Source organism: Sphaeramia orbicularis, chromosome 4 (genome assembly GCF_902148855.1).
Source record: "Sphaeramia orbicularis chromosome 4, fSphaOr1.1, whole genome shotgun sequence".
Taxonomy (NCBI): domain Eukaryota; kingdom Metazoa; phylum Chordata; class Actinopteri; order Kurtiformes; family Apogonidae; genus Sphaeramia; species Sphaeramia orbicularis.
This window is the reverse complement of record NC_043960.1, coordinates 34,085,292-34,104,401: the sequence shown is the minus strand read 5'-3', so window position 1 is coordinate 34,104,401 and position 19,110 is coordinate 34,085,292. Positions and strand designations below refer to the sequence as shown.

Sequence of the window (19,110 nt, the reverse complement as noted above, 5' to 3'; positions counted from 1 at the left end):
TTAGAAAGGGAAAGGAGTCAGTCAGTCAGACCCTCAGATGTCCTAAATGAGTTTTGAATGTGAACATAAATACTAAGGTAGTGTCTGTTCCCCTGACAATAACAGGAAGCTTATTCAGAAGGGAGGAGGTCATAAAGGAAAAGGCTCCGCCCCCTGATGGCTCAAATGTGAGGAGTAACAAGGAATATTTGTTTTTCAATGAATAAATATATACTCATGAAAACAGTGAGTGAAGCAGCAAGGCTAACATTTAGTTCTTTAAATGATTTGATGGTGTTTACTGTCACATGGTTGTTTTGTATATTGTGAGCAATACAGTGTAAGGTATCTCAGTACTGTGCTACTCCGTCTTACATAAATAAATATGCATTAATAATTTTTTTTTCAAATGTGTCTTACTCTTTTAGTACTAAAAATACAGAACACAGCATCTTGTTTTTGTTGGACTTGTCTTATCTTATATCATCCATTAGGGGGCAACAGAATCCAAATATTTTTGTTTACCAAATCACAACGCTGTGGTAGTGTAGAGTGAGTATATCACATTTTTATTACTTGATTTATTTTCTTCAGAGTTTCAAATCGCATATCTGATGGGTCAGCCCAGAGAGGCGATAAAGATTACATACATGATTTTACGAGTAACTAAAATGTGTTTTGCAAAATCTAGTGTTTTTTAGTGGAAAACATAAATAGACATAGGCTGTGGTGGAGATGTACAGAAATCTGTTATCAACTCTTCAGCTCTGAGGATTTTTTATGAGTAAAATATGGGGAGTCTGAAATGGCTCAAGATGTTTGGAGTGGTTCAGTGACATGTGGTTTGGTTTTAAATGAGTCAAAAGTCAAATCGACATTTTTATACAATTCAGATGTTTTTTTTGACCGTAAAGCCCAAAATTACAAAAAAAAAAGAGCTATACATCAATAAAAAATTATCTCATCTTTCCTGCTACTGATATAGGTATTTGAATATATAGTCAGAACATGTGAGAAACTGTCCTAAATCAGGATGTAGAGCCAGCAGCCAGCCTCTGTAAAGGACGAAGACATTGTTATACTGCGAGTTTTACTGTTTTGGTGATTCTTCTGTGTTTGAGAAAGTATGAAGTGGCCAAAAAAATGATCAAAGAACAATTCAGTCCAATTCAATCATTTTCAGTGTCTTCAAGACTGTCCTGGAAAAGGTACAAAGGAAAAGGGACACTCACAGTGATAAGGAGTTTTTCCATCCATGAAGACAAATCATTGCCACCTGACTGTAGTAGTTGTTAGTTCCAACAAGAATCTACAAATCATGTGGACAGAGAGCACGTTTATTCCTACAAATGACTGATCACCTTTTATAAATCACTGCATTTAATCACATTTGTTATTGTTTTTTCCAGTGATTTTGTCTTTTCATACCTTAAATATCATATTTGGAATTTACAGCGGTAGTGCCTGAGGAGAAAGTAGGAATTCACTGAGATTTATGTCTCCCACAAGTAATCAGTCATTCATTACAGTGACTGCACCCACCTCTCCTTGATTTACAAATCTACAGAGCTGTCAGTTCTTTCTGGTTTGGATTTAATGAAATGGTCCTGAACAGTTTTAGAAAAACTGAAACTGTCTCTAAGAACTAACACACTGTGCCCACTTTCTGAGCACAATGTAAAACATGGGTGCTTGAATTAATTCAGCTTTAAGCTTTATTTATCTTTCTGCCTGAAACCGTAGTATTATAGACTCTATTGAAATATTCTGTATTGATCATGTTAAGTATGATGAACACTTTGTTGTCTGTATTTTTTAGTAAAGAGTTTTACCAAAGAACTACAGCTGTAACTGTACAATAAAGCTAGATACAACTTCTACCACTAAACTATACTCTGACACCTTTATATAATTTCCATAATAAATCAGTGCAACTTTTTTTTAAATTTCATTTTTATCTAATTTCACTACTTTAATTATATATGAGCTCTCTTCTTTCCTTGTAGAGTCTGGACTTAAAATGTATTTCTATGCTTAATACCTGACTTGTTTCTGTGTATTCTGTGTTTGTGGAAATACTATTCAGTTCATCTAACTTGTTGCCCCGCATCATTTATTTCTGACTTACTTCACTGAATGGACCATACAATTGCAGAATTATTTAATGTAGCAATATGACAGATATATGTGCCTCAATCAACATCATACAAACTGCATAGAATTAGAAAAAACAGCTGTCCCTTTAACTAATACAGACCCAAACAGCCACTGATCTAAAATGTTTCATGACTTTTGATCCACTAATCCTATCAATCCATGTAAACAATTGGTGTAAAATGCAATTTATCATTTTTTCATGGTCATCAGATGTGACCCATTTGGATGTTCAGAGACTCTGTAATGAACGTGGAAACACTGTCATCTTCTATAACATTGATTCACCAGTAAAACCCATGGAGTTGGCTCAATGACAGTGGATGGACACATTTGGTTTATGTTCAGTTAATGATATATTTCACTGAAAAAGTCACTTTGTCTTTAGTTTTCTCTGTTTTTGATTTAAGAATCCTCAATTGTAATCTGAGTTTTTATGAACATCTGCATGATCAGTAAATTGAATATAGGAAAATATGGGATTTTCACTGATAAAATGCAAGACACAGGGGGTAATATTATCATAAATGGTGATAAATTACTTAAGAATGGTTAAATAGAGAGAAAAATTCATTTGGGAACTGACATAAATGTAGCTCTGGGTCTTTATGGGCTAAAACAATATAAAATTGATAAATGTGATCCAGGTTATTGGATTATAATGTGTATGTTAGTTGAAATGCAAACGCAAATGTGTGTTGTAATAGAAATCAACCAGCTACTGAGTTAATTTGTTATTAAATGCAGTAACACACTGCTGCATTTGCATTGAGTATAGCATGTTATATCTGTCACAGCATTGTTGGCCCTGACAGCCCTGACAATCAGCTAGGTCAACACCAGCTCCGACAGCTGAGTTACATTAATGGAATGTGAAGATGCTACTGATTGCACGTATCTTTGATGCACTGTTACGCTTTCTTCTCCCCTTCATCTCAGCTGTATTCACAACCCTAACACAGTGTAAATAAACAAAGTGGAACACTTTAACAGAGACATGCATATGTATGAGATGTAAAATAATTTGATCCCTTTGAGCACTTCCTTGTCGACTCTCAAAAGCAGCACATCAGTATTTTTGTGTGTTTTCCACAACAAAAGTTTCCTTCCCTCTTGTCACAGGTGCCATCTCATTAGCACTAAATCACTAAGCTGACATTTGTGTTGTACCCAGTCACAGAGCATCTCTCTTTCACTGGAAGTTGGATATCATAGCAAAGCAGTGTAGTATTTAGAGATGCATGGGAGATTATACACACAAAAATCTGTCTCATATAGTTTAAAACTTTGGGGTTTCTGGAACTGAAAAAACTGGGAAATAATTTTACACCCTGATATTAAAATGCAAACTTAATTTTATCTGTGTGAATGACTGTGAATTAAAAACATGTCTTCTCTCTGTAATGAAAAATGTGAATGTAAAGAAGCATGCAGACATTTAAACCTCGAAGTTGTAAATACATGTTATATGGTTCTGTTACTTCAGCGCTACTGTACAGTAAGTCTCAAAGGTTGATGCATTGTGTTTGCATGTCTACATGCTCAGATTTGTTTCTCTAACAGCTCCAAAGACATTTATAGATGACATTTAAAAATTTGCACTCTGCATAATTAGCTGTCTGTTTTAGCCCCTGAGATCAAGTGGTAACTTGATCCAGTTGGTTTAAAGAATAAGTGACAAAAGACTTTGCTATTTCTTAATTCAAAAAATGTTACTCAGTGGGATGCAGGAGGATCAAAGCGCCGCAAGGGATGTGATGATTTACAGGATATGCAGTAAAAGAACTGGCACAACAACAGGCGTAACTGCTTTCTAAAATTTCCATTTGCAAATATGCCATTGCTGTAGGATCAAAATATTTGGGATGGTGGACTCTGTTGACCCTTTAGACACCCTTCAAGCAGTTGTTGTTGTTGTTGTTGTTTTTTTCATTTAGTTACATTGCTTGTTGTATATTGTGACTTTGATGCTTAAAATGTTAACATACTATAAAAGATATAATTTTACAGGTCCACTTGATCAGGTCATACTGACACATTTCAATTATAAGGCAATATTTCACATGCACAAATCATAAATAAAGACCCAGATTCTGAACATATCTGATGCCCTTTAAACTTGCACCATTTTGGTGTTTGTTCTGATCTGAGTTTGTTTGAAAGCTTCCACATCTTTTACCCATTTTTCAGCCTCCGTTTGATCAGCAGTTCATGCCCAAATTAAGTATGCCTTTCATGCTCTAAAAATCAGAATTGTTTTTTCTCAGTACAAGGCTTAATTATCCCTAACTATCAGTTTTAAAATGTGCATATTGTTAAATGTAGTTAATTTTTACTGAATAGTTTCTTGAAACATCACAAATAGTATGACCAATGAGAAGCATCATCAAGAATATACAACTGTCTTACACCTGATGACTTTTTGGGGAGAGACTGAAAATGTATATGTAAAGGTTCAAACATTCATATAATGTGTAAGCAGAGGGATGTTAATAGTAGTAATAATAATAATACTGTTAATACTACTTCTACTACTACTGGTGGTACTACTACTACTACTAATAATAATGATAATAATGATAATAATAATAATATGATGCCTTTGTGGGTTAGGGTTAGGGTTTGGGTTAGACTGATTATTTGGCCTGACATCCTCATCATCAAGGACCAGACACAGATAGGGATATGGCCATGGATTTTGGTTGAACATAGACACCTTATAGCCCACATTCTGGCAAAATTTCATGCATTAATCTATCCCATCTTAGTATAGTGGGAAAGTCTTTATCTATGTGAATGAAAGCAAACATTTGGTAAAATATGACAAATTCTCAGGCAATCTATTTAATTTTCAATCATTTATTCCTTTGTAGATCAACTTAGACCTAATATCTATTCTATTCTATTCTATTCTATTCTATTCTATTCTATTCTATTCTATTCTATTCTATTCTATTCTATTCTATGTGCACAGAAACAATTTTTGTTCATATTCAGAACTTGTTTTCACACATACCCATGTTAAGGGATGATTTTAGGAATACTGGACCGAACATCAACACTGCATTTTACACACAATGAAATCTAATAGATTAATGAATGGGACCACTGCGAAGTTTGTATTTTTGTTGGAAGGGGGAGGTAATCACATGTTCTAAATATTGATATTGACACCTGTATGAATAGGGATGACTTCCTGATTTTAAGTGATCTGCAGCAATCTAACAATGATGGCTGAAGTACTGAATATATGCTTCCACCTTTGTCAGTCTTTATGTCAGGAGTAGGTACTTAAACATGTGCACACCAAAATGCATTCTAAAGTTTGAATTGTTTTTATTGAGGTTGGGAACTGATTCACCTCAGCACATTCAAGGCCTGGGAAATATTTGAATCCAGCGACAGTGTTAACCACTTGTAGACTATTGATGTAAGTTTGCCTCAGTGTTACATTGTTTTTGTAATGAGGTGCTGCTCAACACTATTTGTGAATGTATATTGTCACTTTCCTAAAATAATTTCCTAATTACTTTTTTTCCTCTAGGTTTTTAAAGAAACTCAAAACAACTTAACTAGGAATTGAGTATTAAAGTATTAAAAACATAACTTTTGTAAAATATTGACTTAGGCAATTATTTTAGGAAGGTGACACAAATGCACAAAACATTTAGCAACAGGCATGATATTGTTAAAATTGCTCTTATTTTTCTTAAGATATTACAGGTTGTTCATATTTGTTCAGGTTATCTGTTCAGGTATGTTACCTGGTTCTCTATGATCCCTGATGTTCATGGATCCATTTCAACAGCCTGTTTTGATGATGGTTTTATTCATTTCAGGACATTCTACTGTTTTTGGATCATTTTTATTTTGGTTGGATTGTTGACTGGAGGAACTGATCAAACAGTGAGGTTCCAGGACAGGACTGAAAAAACATCAGAAATCAAACACACATATAATATTAGAATTAAATCAGGATCAGGATCAGGATAAACTTTATTGTCCCATATGGGAAATTTGTTTTGGACAACTGTGCTACATGTTGCTTCATTCACATTCGGACACATATAATCACATAATTATCAAATAAATACATACATGCAATATGCTGAGTAGATCTCAGCTATACTGTGTTATATTGACTTGGACTGTACAATATTTATAAATGGTAAATGATAAATGGACTGCACTTATATAGCACATTTTATACACCTTCATGGTGCCTAAAGCGCTTTACAAGGCCTCACATTCACCCATTCACACACACACACACTCATACACCAGTAGGCGGCATTTGTACCATACTTACTGCCAATTATGCCTAATGTCACTCATTAACATTATAGTTATTGTATGTTCTCTGTTCAACTTAACAATCTCCACTTAATTTGTTAAAAAGCTGCTTCTGCTTGATAGCATCAACACAACATTTTTAAATATATTTTGTAAATAATAGTGACGTGACGTTCACGAACAAATCGAATCTTTTGAACGGCTCTTTGAAATGAACGATGGGAACCAAGTCTTTGTAAAGAGCCGTTCATTTTTATTTATTTATTTTTTTGTTAGGAGGGAGTGTCCGATTGCCTGTCAATTTACCAACATACTGTTCTCGTTCTGAGAATTGCACTACAGTTCAGGTATTTAAGTAACTGCAGTGATTAATCACTGTTGTGTTTTGTGCAATTTTTTCCGTATGTTTACACACAATTATTGTTCTTGTTTTGAGGAGAATAAAATGTTATTTCATAAGAAAATATGTTATTTTCTTCTTCATTTTTAGGCTGCAGACTAGTCCACATAATGTACCTTGATGTTTTTGGTCAAATTCCAGCATTTGCCTAATGTCACCTCTCATGTCATGTATTTAGCCCACACATTTGAACTAATATTCTTTTTTAGGGTAAGATAATATTTACTGCCGCACCAATTAAACACCTTTAAAATGTAATGTCAATCATCACATGCAGCCTATTTAGTCATTAAAACATTGGTGTTTCAAAATAATGCAAAAAACATAAAAGAGCCAGTCTTTTGAATGGTTCTTTTTAGTGAGTGGCTCCCTTCAAAGAGCCAAAAGTTCCTTTTTTTTTTTTTATTTTTTTATTGGCACAAAGCAAATTTACAGAACAAGAATGGGATGAACATTACAAAAGAGAAATATAGAAATAGATTTGAGACATGGTGGAATGATAATAATAATAATAATAATAATAATAATAATAATAATAATAATAATAATGATAATAATAATATAAAAGAACCAAAAGTCCCATCACTAGTAAAGAAATATGAGCAGAAAGGGGTTAAATTGTTGTAATTTACTAAGCACTACTTTGTTATGGAGCTCATCATTGTTACCAGCGACTTCTCCAGATATTTGTGTATAATATAGATAGACTGGTGTGCTGCCCTACTTTTGATTTTCAGGTTTAGGGTTGTGAAGGCTGGACACCCATCTGCACAGAATGTCTTAGAGGGGTGATTGATGGTGTCTCTCCGTCAGCCCATCACACGCTCAGCTCAGCCTCCTTCCACAAGCCCCGCCCACAGATGAACCACTTAGTCAAACGGCAGATATCAAACACTTACAACTTTCAGCAAGAGGGACTGTCTGTACACTTTTTGGTAAAACAACACCCCAACTGCTCTTTCCAAACAGGGAAATAGAGTGAATACCCAGAAGAAGACAGAAAGGAATTTGATATCCGCATCGGCAACTTCTACTAAGTTGACTTGGGCATTTTCTGGAGACTCTTCATGGTACGTCCGCTCATTTTCAGCAGCTAACGGACTAAAGAACTACACCTCGCGCTCAGCTTGTTTTTAGCCGTTAGGGTTTTTTGTCAAAGGGCATGTCATTGCACTTCAATGTCCTTGAAAACTGTAACGATAATCTTTCCTTGGGCATGCTGTGTTAACTTAACCGCCCATAAATCCACAGCTGAACATCTGTCTGTTGAATGCGTTGACATGCAGCTCCGTCTTTTCTCTCCTGAAGCAACAGTTGGTTAAGCTAGCTAACTGACACTTTAGCTACACACGTTTAAGTCCACATTCCCATCGCTTTTAATACGGGTTAATACGAAAACAGGAAGCAAAAAAATGACAGGTAAACACACTTTGACTAATAGTATACACAGAGGTGGTTCCTTCACAGAGAACAGCCTCAGTAGTTGCAACTGTGGGATGAAACGTGACTGACAGTAAAACTAAAGGCAACTTCAAGAAAACAATCCTAATGTTGTTTTTATGCAGTTATCGAACTGGATGTTCTGTCAGAAGTGCATCTTTTTGCACTTTTAAATCTTTATTTGATTGTTATTGTTTTGCGACAGATTGAACTATCAGAGTTTAGATTCTCTCTTGTTATAAACAGCAACAGTTTTATGCCTTTCCACTAAACTCAGACACAAACTGTTGTTGATCAAGGTTTAATATTGCCTGCTGGTTGCACATGCTAGTATATGTTACTTTTTTTTGTCAACACATCACTTGATCTGATGAGGAGATGAGGTGTTATACATATCCTACACATAGATGTTTAACCAATAAGTCACATAAATTGTTACTAAGAAAATTATTACTAATGAATACTTGAAGTGTAAGGATAAGGAATGACTCTTTCTGTTAGTGGTCACAGACATAACCAAATAATGTACACTGTTGCCCTTTAAGTTGGAATAGTTTTATCAGACACGTTCCTTTTTTTGTTTTTTTAATTAGAAATCATCTTTGACCAGGTACAGTGATTACATACTGAGACCCAGTTATACTTTATCTAACAAGAATAAATCACACTGTCACAATAATTTCATGAGAAGGGGTAAAACTATTTTATTGCAACTTTATTGGTAACAATGTGCATGTGTTTTTAAAAAATGGATTGTGAGGGTGGTATGTTCTGTATTGTCACCATGTAAATTGATTATTACAACAATGATAGATAGATAGATAGATAGATAGATAGATAGATAGATAGATAGATAGATAGATAGATAGATAGAATTGAGTCTGTAGGTCATTGGAACTCCACCAAATATCTGTCTGTTAGGTGTAGTTTAACTAATATTTTGGATAGCAGCATTTTCTTATTACTAACTTGATAACATTGCATGAAATTCTATCCAGTCCAAGACATGGATTGTTGTAAAAGATTTCAATGCTTTATCTATAGCTATTTGCTTTTGTAATAATTTAATTCTGAAACTTACTTTTTGTTACACACACCAGGATCTCAAAGTCACATAGTACAAATATATGGATAACCTGTTAAATGTTTATCTCAGATATACTGCAAATACAAAAAAAAAAAAAAAAACCTTCTCCATGGACTGTTTGCAAAGTGCATCACATTCAGGTGTCACAGTCAGGATATTTGCAGCACCTCAAGGTGTTGCTGCATACTGAGGGCTTCTAGCTCTGTAACAAATGCACACAATGGATTTAATCAGTGAATGAGATCTGCATTTTTGGAAGGAGTAGGAAGTTTGGTGGTTTGACAGTTGTGAGCCTTCACACCTTGTTACTGAAGCAAGAGCTTGTCTAAACTAATTCGCCATGACATAGAACCACATGCATATGATCATATGAAGCGGATTCTCAAAGTAGTAAGTGTTAACAACTTAATCATGTACCACACAAGACAGACAGACAACACCGCAGCCTTTTGTGTTCTGCACGTAAGGCATATGTGATGAAACAGATATAACCCGGGCCTTTTAACATTGAATTGACCACAAGTATGTAGCTTGGTTTCAGTAATGCGCAGTACGTTCAGTCTGGGGTCTTCATGTTTTGATGTATTTTGCAGATCTTCTTTGGGGTGAAATAGCTGCTCGGCTTAGACGGTCAGGGTTGAAGAGAAGTCACATGAGGTGATTTGAGTGTTGCTGCAACAAAACCAGCACCGTGGCATAAAGTATTTGGAGTAAGACCTATACTCTGAACCCAAAACAAGTTACCTTGATAAGGGTTTTATGTCAAACTCATTAAAAATACCGCGTCAGACGTTCTTTGAGTCATCCATCACACTCTAAACCTTGTTCCAGGCTGAAATTCTACACAGGAGTAAGATGGGTTTTTTTGCTCTGGGAAGTCACTTCCCTTTGATTTGCCTCATTGAAGGTATTGCAACACAGTTTACCTTAGTCAGTGAGAATGGGAAGGTCAAGGAGGAGCATAAATCAAACAGAAGGTACTGCTTCTCTTTCACTAGTTGAAAGTGTAATATTTGTCACAATCATCCAAAAAGACTTCCCAACCCGGGCAGCTGCCAAATAGTGAAAGCCTCTTTTGTCCTGTGCAGCTGTTTGCACTGCAGAGCGATGCACCTTAGCAATGTGTGCATCACTTCCCATACAGTCTGTGGTTCACCTCAAGTGAAATAGGGGCACATCTGCTTCTTCCACACTCTACTGTACTTGCTACCGGGCTGCATCTACTCCTTCAACAAATGCAATTCCTGTCACACTACATGACATTCAATGAAAGTTACAGTTACAGTTTTACATATCACTTAAAGAAGCAGTTTACATAACTTGGTCTGTGGACCAGATCTTTTTTTTTTTTTTTATAACAGTTCTCTGGCTGTAGCTGCAAAACTCAGCTGTAGTTCTCTGGTATTAACTGTTACCATGTTGAATGTTGTATAATCAGATTTTGAGGCTTGATTTAGTCTTAAAACATCTGTGCTGTTCCTATGTTGTTGTACAATAAACCAGATAAGCTCCATTCAGAATATCAAAAGTCTCATCTGGTTTTCTTCTCTGAAATATAAAAGATGTACTCGTTTGTATTCTGATCTCTACATCTCACTGCTTCGGTGCGTCGATATCTTGATATCTGATATCTTACTACTTGTTGCTAAGCTTTCTGAGGTGTAGTTGCTAAGAAAATTAACTGAAGAGCAGGTTTAATTTAGGATGTATAAGTGCATGTGATGAGATTAAAACATTATATGATCTCTCATGATTATTATTCCCTTCAACTGGTCCTATAACAAAAACAAGGCTTGTCAACTAATCAGGTTGTTCTAATGAAAAGCCTGTTGTTAAAGTAGAGCAAGGGCAGTACTTTGTCAGGGTTCATCTGTCACCAGGTAAAAGTTTATGGTAGATTATTCCGTTATTTATTCAGGAAGCACTCCTTGTTAGGTGTCATCTTATAATCAAACCACTTTAATCTGAGGAGTAAGTCTTTATTTATGTATATAAATGCAATCTATGTTTTGTGATTTCTGACCATAGATCACTGAAATACCTGAAAAGACTTGTTTATTTATTTGTGCTCAATTTCCTACCATTCATTCTTTAATCAGGATGATGTTACAATTAAAGTTAAAAACAGAAATTGTAATTCTTATTTTTAAGTTACATTCTTGACTGAGACAAGAAAGTAGCAACTCTTAACATGTTAGAAGGCATAACCAGGAACAATTAGCCTTTTTTCATAAAAGAGAAGTTTAATCACTGGTTTAAATTCAATGATGCGTCCATGTATTATTTGACATTATTTACATTACCTATCTTACAGTACCTATATAAAAATTTTCTTGTGAGCTGCAAGATCACTAGAACTACAATTATCTTGACATTATCGTTTGTGAAAACTGATTGTGAAGATAATCAAATGGACAACCTGGCTGTGATTAGATTGGGTTATAGAGATGCATGGACATTCTACAAAATGGTTAACTATTATTTTTTCCTTATTAAACACTTAGAAGAGTGTATTGTTTAGCTATGTGTTACTATGTGTTACTATTTGATTTGATTAATCTCAATTAATATTTAATTACATGAGATTAAATTAATTAACTGTCAACTATTACTAGTACCAATTAAAACCAATTCTTTTGTGACTTTTACTTTTTCTTGTGGTGAGTTATGAGAAAAGTTGATGCACCGGGATTTACATACATGGATTTGTCACAGTGTCATAGTCATGTTAGTGTTTAGGGTTAGGTTACTAAAGTTAAGTCTTGAGATGAAGTCATGCTGGTTAGTGTCGTGGTACTAAGCAGCTTACTGAGGACCCCACCAGTGTTCCCTGATGCTCTCAATTAAAGTGTGTTAATAACCTGTGGCATGTTCCACAGTGTTTTCACACCCAGTGAGCCAGTCAGCCGTCATAGACTCTTTACACTCTCAGACTGGGCACAGGAAGGTGTGTGCTGCAAAGGCCTTTGAAGCATGCATGACCTCAAATTAACCCTCCAAGATTAATCCCCTACTCACTAAACTACTGCTTCTCTTGTCTCATCTCATCACACCTTCAGAGTATATTAAGCAGAGCCCAGTACCCAGCTGTTTGTCCATCCTACAATACAATGTCCAATATCCAACCTGCTTCTTCTGGTTGACTTTCTCTACATTTGTTCAGTTTACAGTTGGAGCTTGGAGCTGACTTCCTGAAAACTGCCCCATAGAGAGGGAACCTTTGTGAAAAGCAGCGCAGAGGCCTGTTCAACGACCTTATTGGAGGCTGCATGAAAATAACATGATGGCTAGAAGATCCATCATTGTCGTGTTACTTCTTGCAATATGTTGCTTAGTATCTGCAGGTAAGTTTTTTCTGTTGTGTGTATCTCAAAATTAACAGACTGAAAGTAACTTTGTTTGTTTCAGTACAAAAAAACACCAAAATTCAGTATTCTTTTTGGAAGTTAAAGCTGACCTTTGCGTCAACAAATGTATGCAACAACAATACACTAAGCTTTGTGTAGCTGTTATCAGACAGTCAAGAATTGGCCCATGGTTTGGGATTTTCCAGTTTCTCCCAGTATGCCTTTCTAATGCACCACTTTTAAGACTACTGAGTAAGGGGGATTTACATTTAAGAAAGTGCTGACAAGTTCAGTCTACAAAACAAACAGTCAGCAGGCCTTCATGTCACTGTCTGATTGATTTGAATGAGACTCACATAAATACTCGCCAAATACTCAATAATTTACAGTTAAACAGACAACAAAGAAAGAACAGAAGGGACACTAACCAAAAAGAATACACAAGCCAGTAATTAATTTATGTAAGGCCAAGGATGACGTGTTTACGACTTCAGCCCATTCTCACTGAAATACAGTCTTGAACCTCCCCTTTTTTTTTTAACTTTTATGAATCTGACAAATAATTCATGGCTTTTATAGTTCAGCAAAACATGTGTGAATAACATAGGACCTTACTGCTACTTAAATACTTAACCTACCTACTTAACCTGTGACTGTCAGAAGCTATCAAAAACACTGACCATGTAAGTGATGTTCTCAGACAAAAATGATGTCAATCTTAAACGTTTTCATTACTGGCTGTCAAGTTTTAAAGGTGCTTTTGCTTTTTCACCCACTCCTTTTACATGCATCTATTACAACTTATTTGTGACCTATAGTGGCTGCTAAAAACACAAAAGGCCCTCTCTTGGGCTAGTGTTTGGTTTGTTCTTTCTGGGCTACCGTAGAAACATGGTCAATATGTGGAAATCAACCCACTGTATACATATGCTCATTCTAAAGTAATGAAAACTCGACAATTCTTATTTTCATGTGATTATACATAAATGAAAACATAATTGGAAATATTAAATATCACATTTCTACATATAGATTTAACTAAATCTTATACACTACACCTTTAAGTGTTAATTAAAGCTAACTTATAAAAGATTCAGCTCTCATCACTATATAAAGCTTGTAAAATAACTTCATGTTTGCCCTGGACAATATAGCACAAGTATGGTCATATTTTGTCTCATACAGATGATTGTGTATTATGACATATACGTTGATAATGATACCAGTTGGAGAACTGTCGTAGTTACACTGGGGGCCTGAAAAAAGGGTTCAAAATATTAACATGGGCCTTCATTTTCATACTCTTAGGTGTAATAACAGATGTAGGCCAATATATTTGAATTTCATCTCAGAAAGCAACTAAACAGTCTTGCATTTATGTTGCACTTTTCCACTAAATTGAAACTCAAAGTACTTTACAATATTTCCAATTCACCCATTCACACACACAAAATCTCATATACATATCCAGCCTCTGGAAGCAACTTCAGTATTAGTTCAGTATCTTGCACAAGGACACACAGGCATCTATGCACTGACCTTCACATCTTGGATCAAACCTTATTTTACCTCCTCAGCCACAGCCACCATTATAAAATTGCCCATTTTTATCAGCCTTCTTGGTTATTTATGTATAGAATTATGAAGATACAAGATACACCTGAATGCAACATGAAGTCCTAATTCCTGTTGCTGTATGTCAAACACCTGTATGTGACTTAAAATCACGGTTCCTTCTTGTTATAGGATGTTAGACATATGCATAGTTTGTAAAAGTGTACAACGTTGTGTATATATTAACTGATAATGACAATGTTCACACACTGATGTTTAGCATAGAGCAGTTATGATAACTTGGTGACATTAGCACTAAACACAAACTATAGCTAAGGCTGACGGGATTTATCATGTGCTTTTAGATGTTTGGTTCTAAATCAAATCTGGTAAATGAAATGTCAACCTGATAATGACATGAACAGTCACTTAGAGTCATCCTCTGAGGACCATAAATCTCTTAAATTTGTTGCTGAAGTTGACATTTGCCACAATAGCCATCATCTAGCCATGCTGTGATTTAAAACAGGGGTGACACAGTTGTTTAAAAATGCATATTCATGATTTGATTTCATCTCTTACTCATTTTTAAAAGTAAATGTTGATCCTCTGTTTGTGTTGGATGTTAGATTGTAGTCATATGTGTGTTGGCCAGAAGTGGGTGGAGTTTGCGATGGCCATTACATGTAATTAGAGGAAGTGTCAGCACATTGATATCCACATTGGCTTTGAGAACCAGCAGCGGTTTGAGTCGCTTGGTAACTTGGACAAAATATTAAAATTGTGGACTGAAGCCTGACATACTACGCCACAGCCTCATGGAAAATCTGTCAAGTTGGCAACAGTCTGGCACTGACTAAGAATCTAGTGTACATTCCTTTTTTAATTTTTCAGATTGTGAGATGTCCTGTTTGTAAAGCTTGGTTTCACCATGTACATCATTGGAATTGAACTAACTCCAGCTTTAATCTGCAACATCCCATGTTGTTTTTCTGCGGTAGCACAGCAATAATTACCCGGTGGGAGTCATGCTAGCTAGCATCCAGAAAAGTGCGGTTCGTGTTTTTCATGCTTTCAGTCTGATTGCCGCCATGGGTCATTATTTCAAAAGTTCTTCTCCATTCTCTTGAGGTTTGAACCACACTCAAGAGAGCTGACTTTTCCTAACACAATAGCAGTGTAGTCAGTAAGTGCTGTGGGTAGAGCAAACATCATTTCTCCCACAATGCCAGGATCTTGGACACAATGCAGTCACGTATGAAGTTTTCCTCTAAATTCTTCCTTGTACGGCAAGATGCATTGTTGTGCTGTGTCACAAGGGACAGATATTTACAGTTGGTCAGCCAAGTGCCCTTTCCTCCAAAGTGCACTGGCAGCGAGAAATGATTCAAGCAGAAAAATTCAGATGCTCTTTTTTTATCCAAGCGGTTGAACAGGTGAAATGTAATCCACTTAACACATTATGATCTGTTATCAAGGCTAAAGACATCCCCACCATCTACATTTTCTCAAATAATTTTTCATTACAGCTGTTACAGGAAACGTTATCAATTTTTTCGTTATCTTTTTATCACCACCACTTCATCTCTCTCTCTTTTTCTGTCCATCATCTCACAGCATCTGTGTAAACAGTCACATCTGCCCTCTAAACTTTTCAGGAGAGCTCTTACGTAATGTTTAGATTAGTCTGCAATGAGTCTTCTCTCAGCGTAATGCAATCCAGGATCTGGGCCTCCCATTACTCTTAAAAGTCAGACTGAAAGCACCTTGACATTCATATTTCAACTCTCTGCACTAGACTTTTTTCTGTTTACAACTTTTTTTCCACATCTTTACTACCATTTTGTGGTCACCTCTGCTCATTTTGCCAAACGGGTTATTTAGTGAAGGATGTATTGTGGACATTTGGGCAGACTTTCGGTTTTTCTGTGACATTTAAGTCATGCAGAAGCCATGCCAGATATTAATTTGAGGCACTCGCCAGAAATTACTTGGGCAGGATGCTGGTTACACTGGAGGCGCACCGCCGGGATGGTGGCTCACTGAAACACACACCATCATTATTAAGTGTACAAGTACTTTCTCCTCCTTTCATAGCTTTTCCTGATTCTACTTATGGGGCAGCTTGATGAATGATGAGGCAATTAGTGTGAATCTGTCTCCAGCCATTCATTGTAGAAGTACATAGTCTTAAGCATTGTGAAACAAAACAATAACTGGAAAAAGAGTGGCGCTTATAGTTACAGTCCATACATTCAACTTGAAGATTTCTAACTGTAAAGTTTTACGGTAAAGTAAACAACTTTCCCTCTGTCTGCATTTTTGTGTACTCTTGGCAGACAGTAGTCATTGTGAGGCCAAAAGTGGTTGTAATGTTTTTTTCCTCCCGCAGTTGAGCAAAAGGTTTGTCTTTATATCCACAATGCCTTCACAGGACCAGCAAGAGGGGGACTGCCAAAATGCATTGTGCAACCGCTGTAATCTGAGAGGTGGGGTAGCCAGGGGGAGGAGAGAGGCAGGCGCAGGCGCAGGCGTGGGTTGTCTGGTCCAAATCGACACACTCCACACACGTACAGCGTGCCAAACCGACAAAGTCCCTTCCAGCACGCTAAACCAGATGTTGCCCTGTGATTCATACGAGGAGTCAGAGCAGCACAGCACATAGGCAGTGTGCTGCTAGGCAGAGTGGTTGGGATGTTTACATAGCAACGGGAGTCCCGTGTGTCTCTAATTACAGGTCTGTTCTCCCCACATGGTGAGGCCTTTATCTTAACTGAACTGTCAAAGAGGAGGCAGCCACTCTGGCCCTGTCTGCTCATATTTTCTACTAATTGCAAAAAGCTCACAACCATTACCCAGTTTAAATAACAGCAGTGAATAATTTAAGAAACATGGATGCACACACTCTTTGTATCTCTGTCACTGTGTGAACATCTTACTTGGTTCTTTTTAATATGCACACCATCTGGTTTGCTTTTCCATGGGCTGAGAGCCACCATTGAGTCATGTCATTGTATCGTCATGTCACAGTATAGGTGAGCCAACCATAGTGTGAGAGAGAAACAAGCTAATGTTAACAAGTTACAGAGATGTAAGTTGTAATTTTTGAATCACAATTTTTTTTGGTTGCTGTATAATTCTATTTAATTATAGTATAGTTTCAACATTTATAAGTCAAGAAAACATCAAAACTGTGGTAAATTTATCGAGATAGAAGGTACTTGAAAATGTGTGGTCTTGCTGTAAGCTCTGATTAGTGACTAGCTAGCGGCACATTTAACATGCCTGATCAGCTATCAACATTTAAGACTTAGCGGTGAGGCCTTGTGGTATTGTTTTAACAGCCTTTTCTTGGTAAGTCCTTTTGAAGTTTGTTCTACTACAATTTAAAGGGACAGGTTATGGTCTCCATAGTTCCCTGGTTCCTTGACTCCATGTCCATATTGGGATTAGGCAGACCAGACACTACTCAGCTCTGTTTCTCTCAAAAATGAAGGTCACAAAATTGTAGTTGACCTTGTTGGCCACAATAATCCATCTGCGATCCACCGACATAAGTAATTCTTGGTTATGACCCAGCAAAGTGAGAACCAGTTCAAGATTAGGCACTGGATCTAGCCTGGTGGAAAAAGGGGTAACATATATGGACTCTTACCTTAACCTTAAATATTACTGTTTCCATGACTGTCAAGCCAATTTCATGTGAACTTGTGAATTTGATGGTTTCCCAAGAACTGTTTTTAGACCAAATGAACAAGGCTATGTAGAGTCATTAGAGGATGGTGGTTTACGTTACAGTACACATGGCTCTAATAAACAAAAGTGCAGCATTCTGTTGATCTTTTTAATCAAAATGGGTCTTAATTTTGACTCACATTTATGGTCAATTAACACTTTTTTTTCCTACATATATGTGACTACTGATCGTCTTCATACATTATGGGGATATTTTAGAAAATGGTGGGCGACCAGCTGATTCTTCATGTGAATTATATGTTCACTGTATTTTAAAGAGATGTTTTAATGTCATGTTGACTGTATTAATATAAAAACCACCTCAAATACACATAAAAACTTTTTTTAATTGAGGAAGTTTTGTTGAATTTTGCTGCTTTCACAAATGCGTTTTAAATTTCACATTGATGAAACTACCTCTAATCACAAGCCTATTGCTAATTCTTAACCCTAGTCTAATTCTAAACCTTAAACCTACTCTTAATTCTCACAATGTTTTAAGAACCAACTGCAATGCCCTCACAATGCTACGTAGTCCTCTCAAATATAGCTAAATACTAACATTTGTCCACACAATGACACGAAGACTTTTACACACACGTAAAAAGCATGACTGAGTGAAGTGCAGTCTGCAGTGTCTTGGTCCAGGTTGGCTGTCAGTCTGAGTTAAGAGGACACTTGCGTAAGTCTACAGGAGTAAGATGAATCCCGCCCTCTTTACTCTCTCTCTGCTCTCTTTCTCCATAGTTCCAGTAAGCAGGCGTGTAAATAATTTCGGTCAGAGCCAGTAATGAGAGACAGCTGTGGTGATTGTGCATTTTCCATTGTGTTTCACAGCACTATGAAGAAAATGCCACTGGAGTTAGAGTAGGGGAGTTACGAGGAATGTGACTTCATTGAAGAAAGAGAGAGTAATAGTAAAAGAATGAACTCCCTCTGTTCAGATGGCCTTTGGAGGCAGTGAGAAAAAAATATGCACTATAAAGTTTTAATAGAGATTTGTAGTTTTTATTTCTTGACTGTTACCAGTGTGAGTTTGTCTGAACTTTAGGTGCTTAATCTCCTTACGTAGGTGCCAGACTCTTTTTCTGCAAATGTGTCCTAATATGGGATTCGGGCTG

The 19,110-nt window shown here is 36.4% G+C and overlaps 1 protein-coding gene across 1 annotated transcript in view; it reads left to right on the top strand.

The window, feature by feature from the left end:
- Window positions 1–7,712: 7,712 nt before the first annotated feature.
- The window catches only part of tgfbr3 (transforming growth factor, beta receptor III), a 71,550-nt gene continuing 60,152 nt past the window's right edge, over window positions 7,713–19,110 (top strand). The window contains exons 1-2 of the mRNA XM_030132958.1: window positions 7,713–7,896; window positions 12,517–12,697. Coding sequence (XP_029988818.1) covers window positions 12,634–12,697 — 64 coding nt within the window. The 5' untranslated portion in view covers window positions 7,713–7,896; window positions 12,517–12,633. The remainder of the gene's footprint in view (window positions 7,897–12,516; window positions 12,698–19,110) is intronic.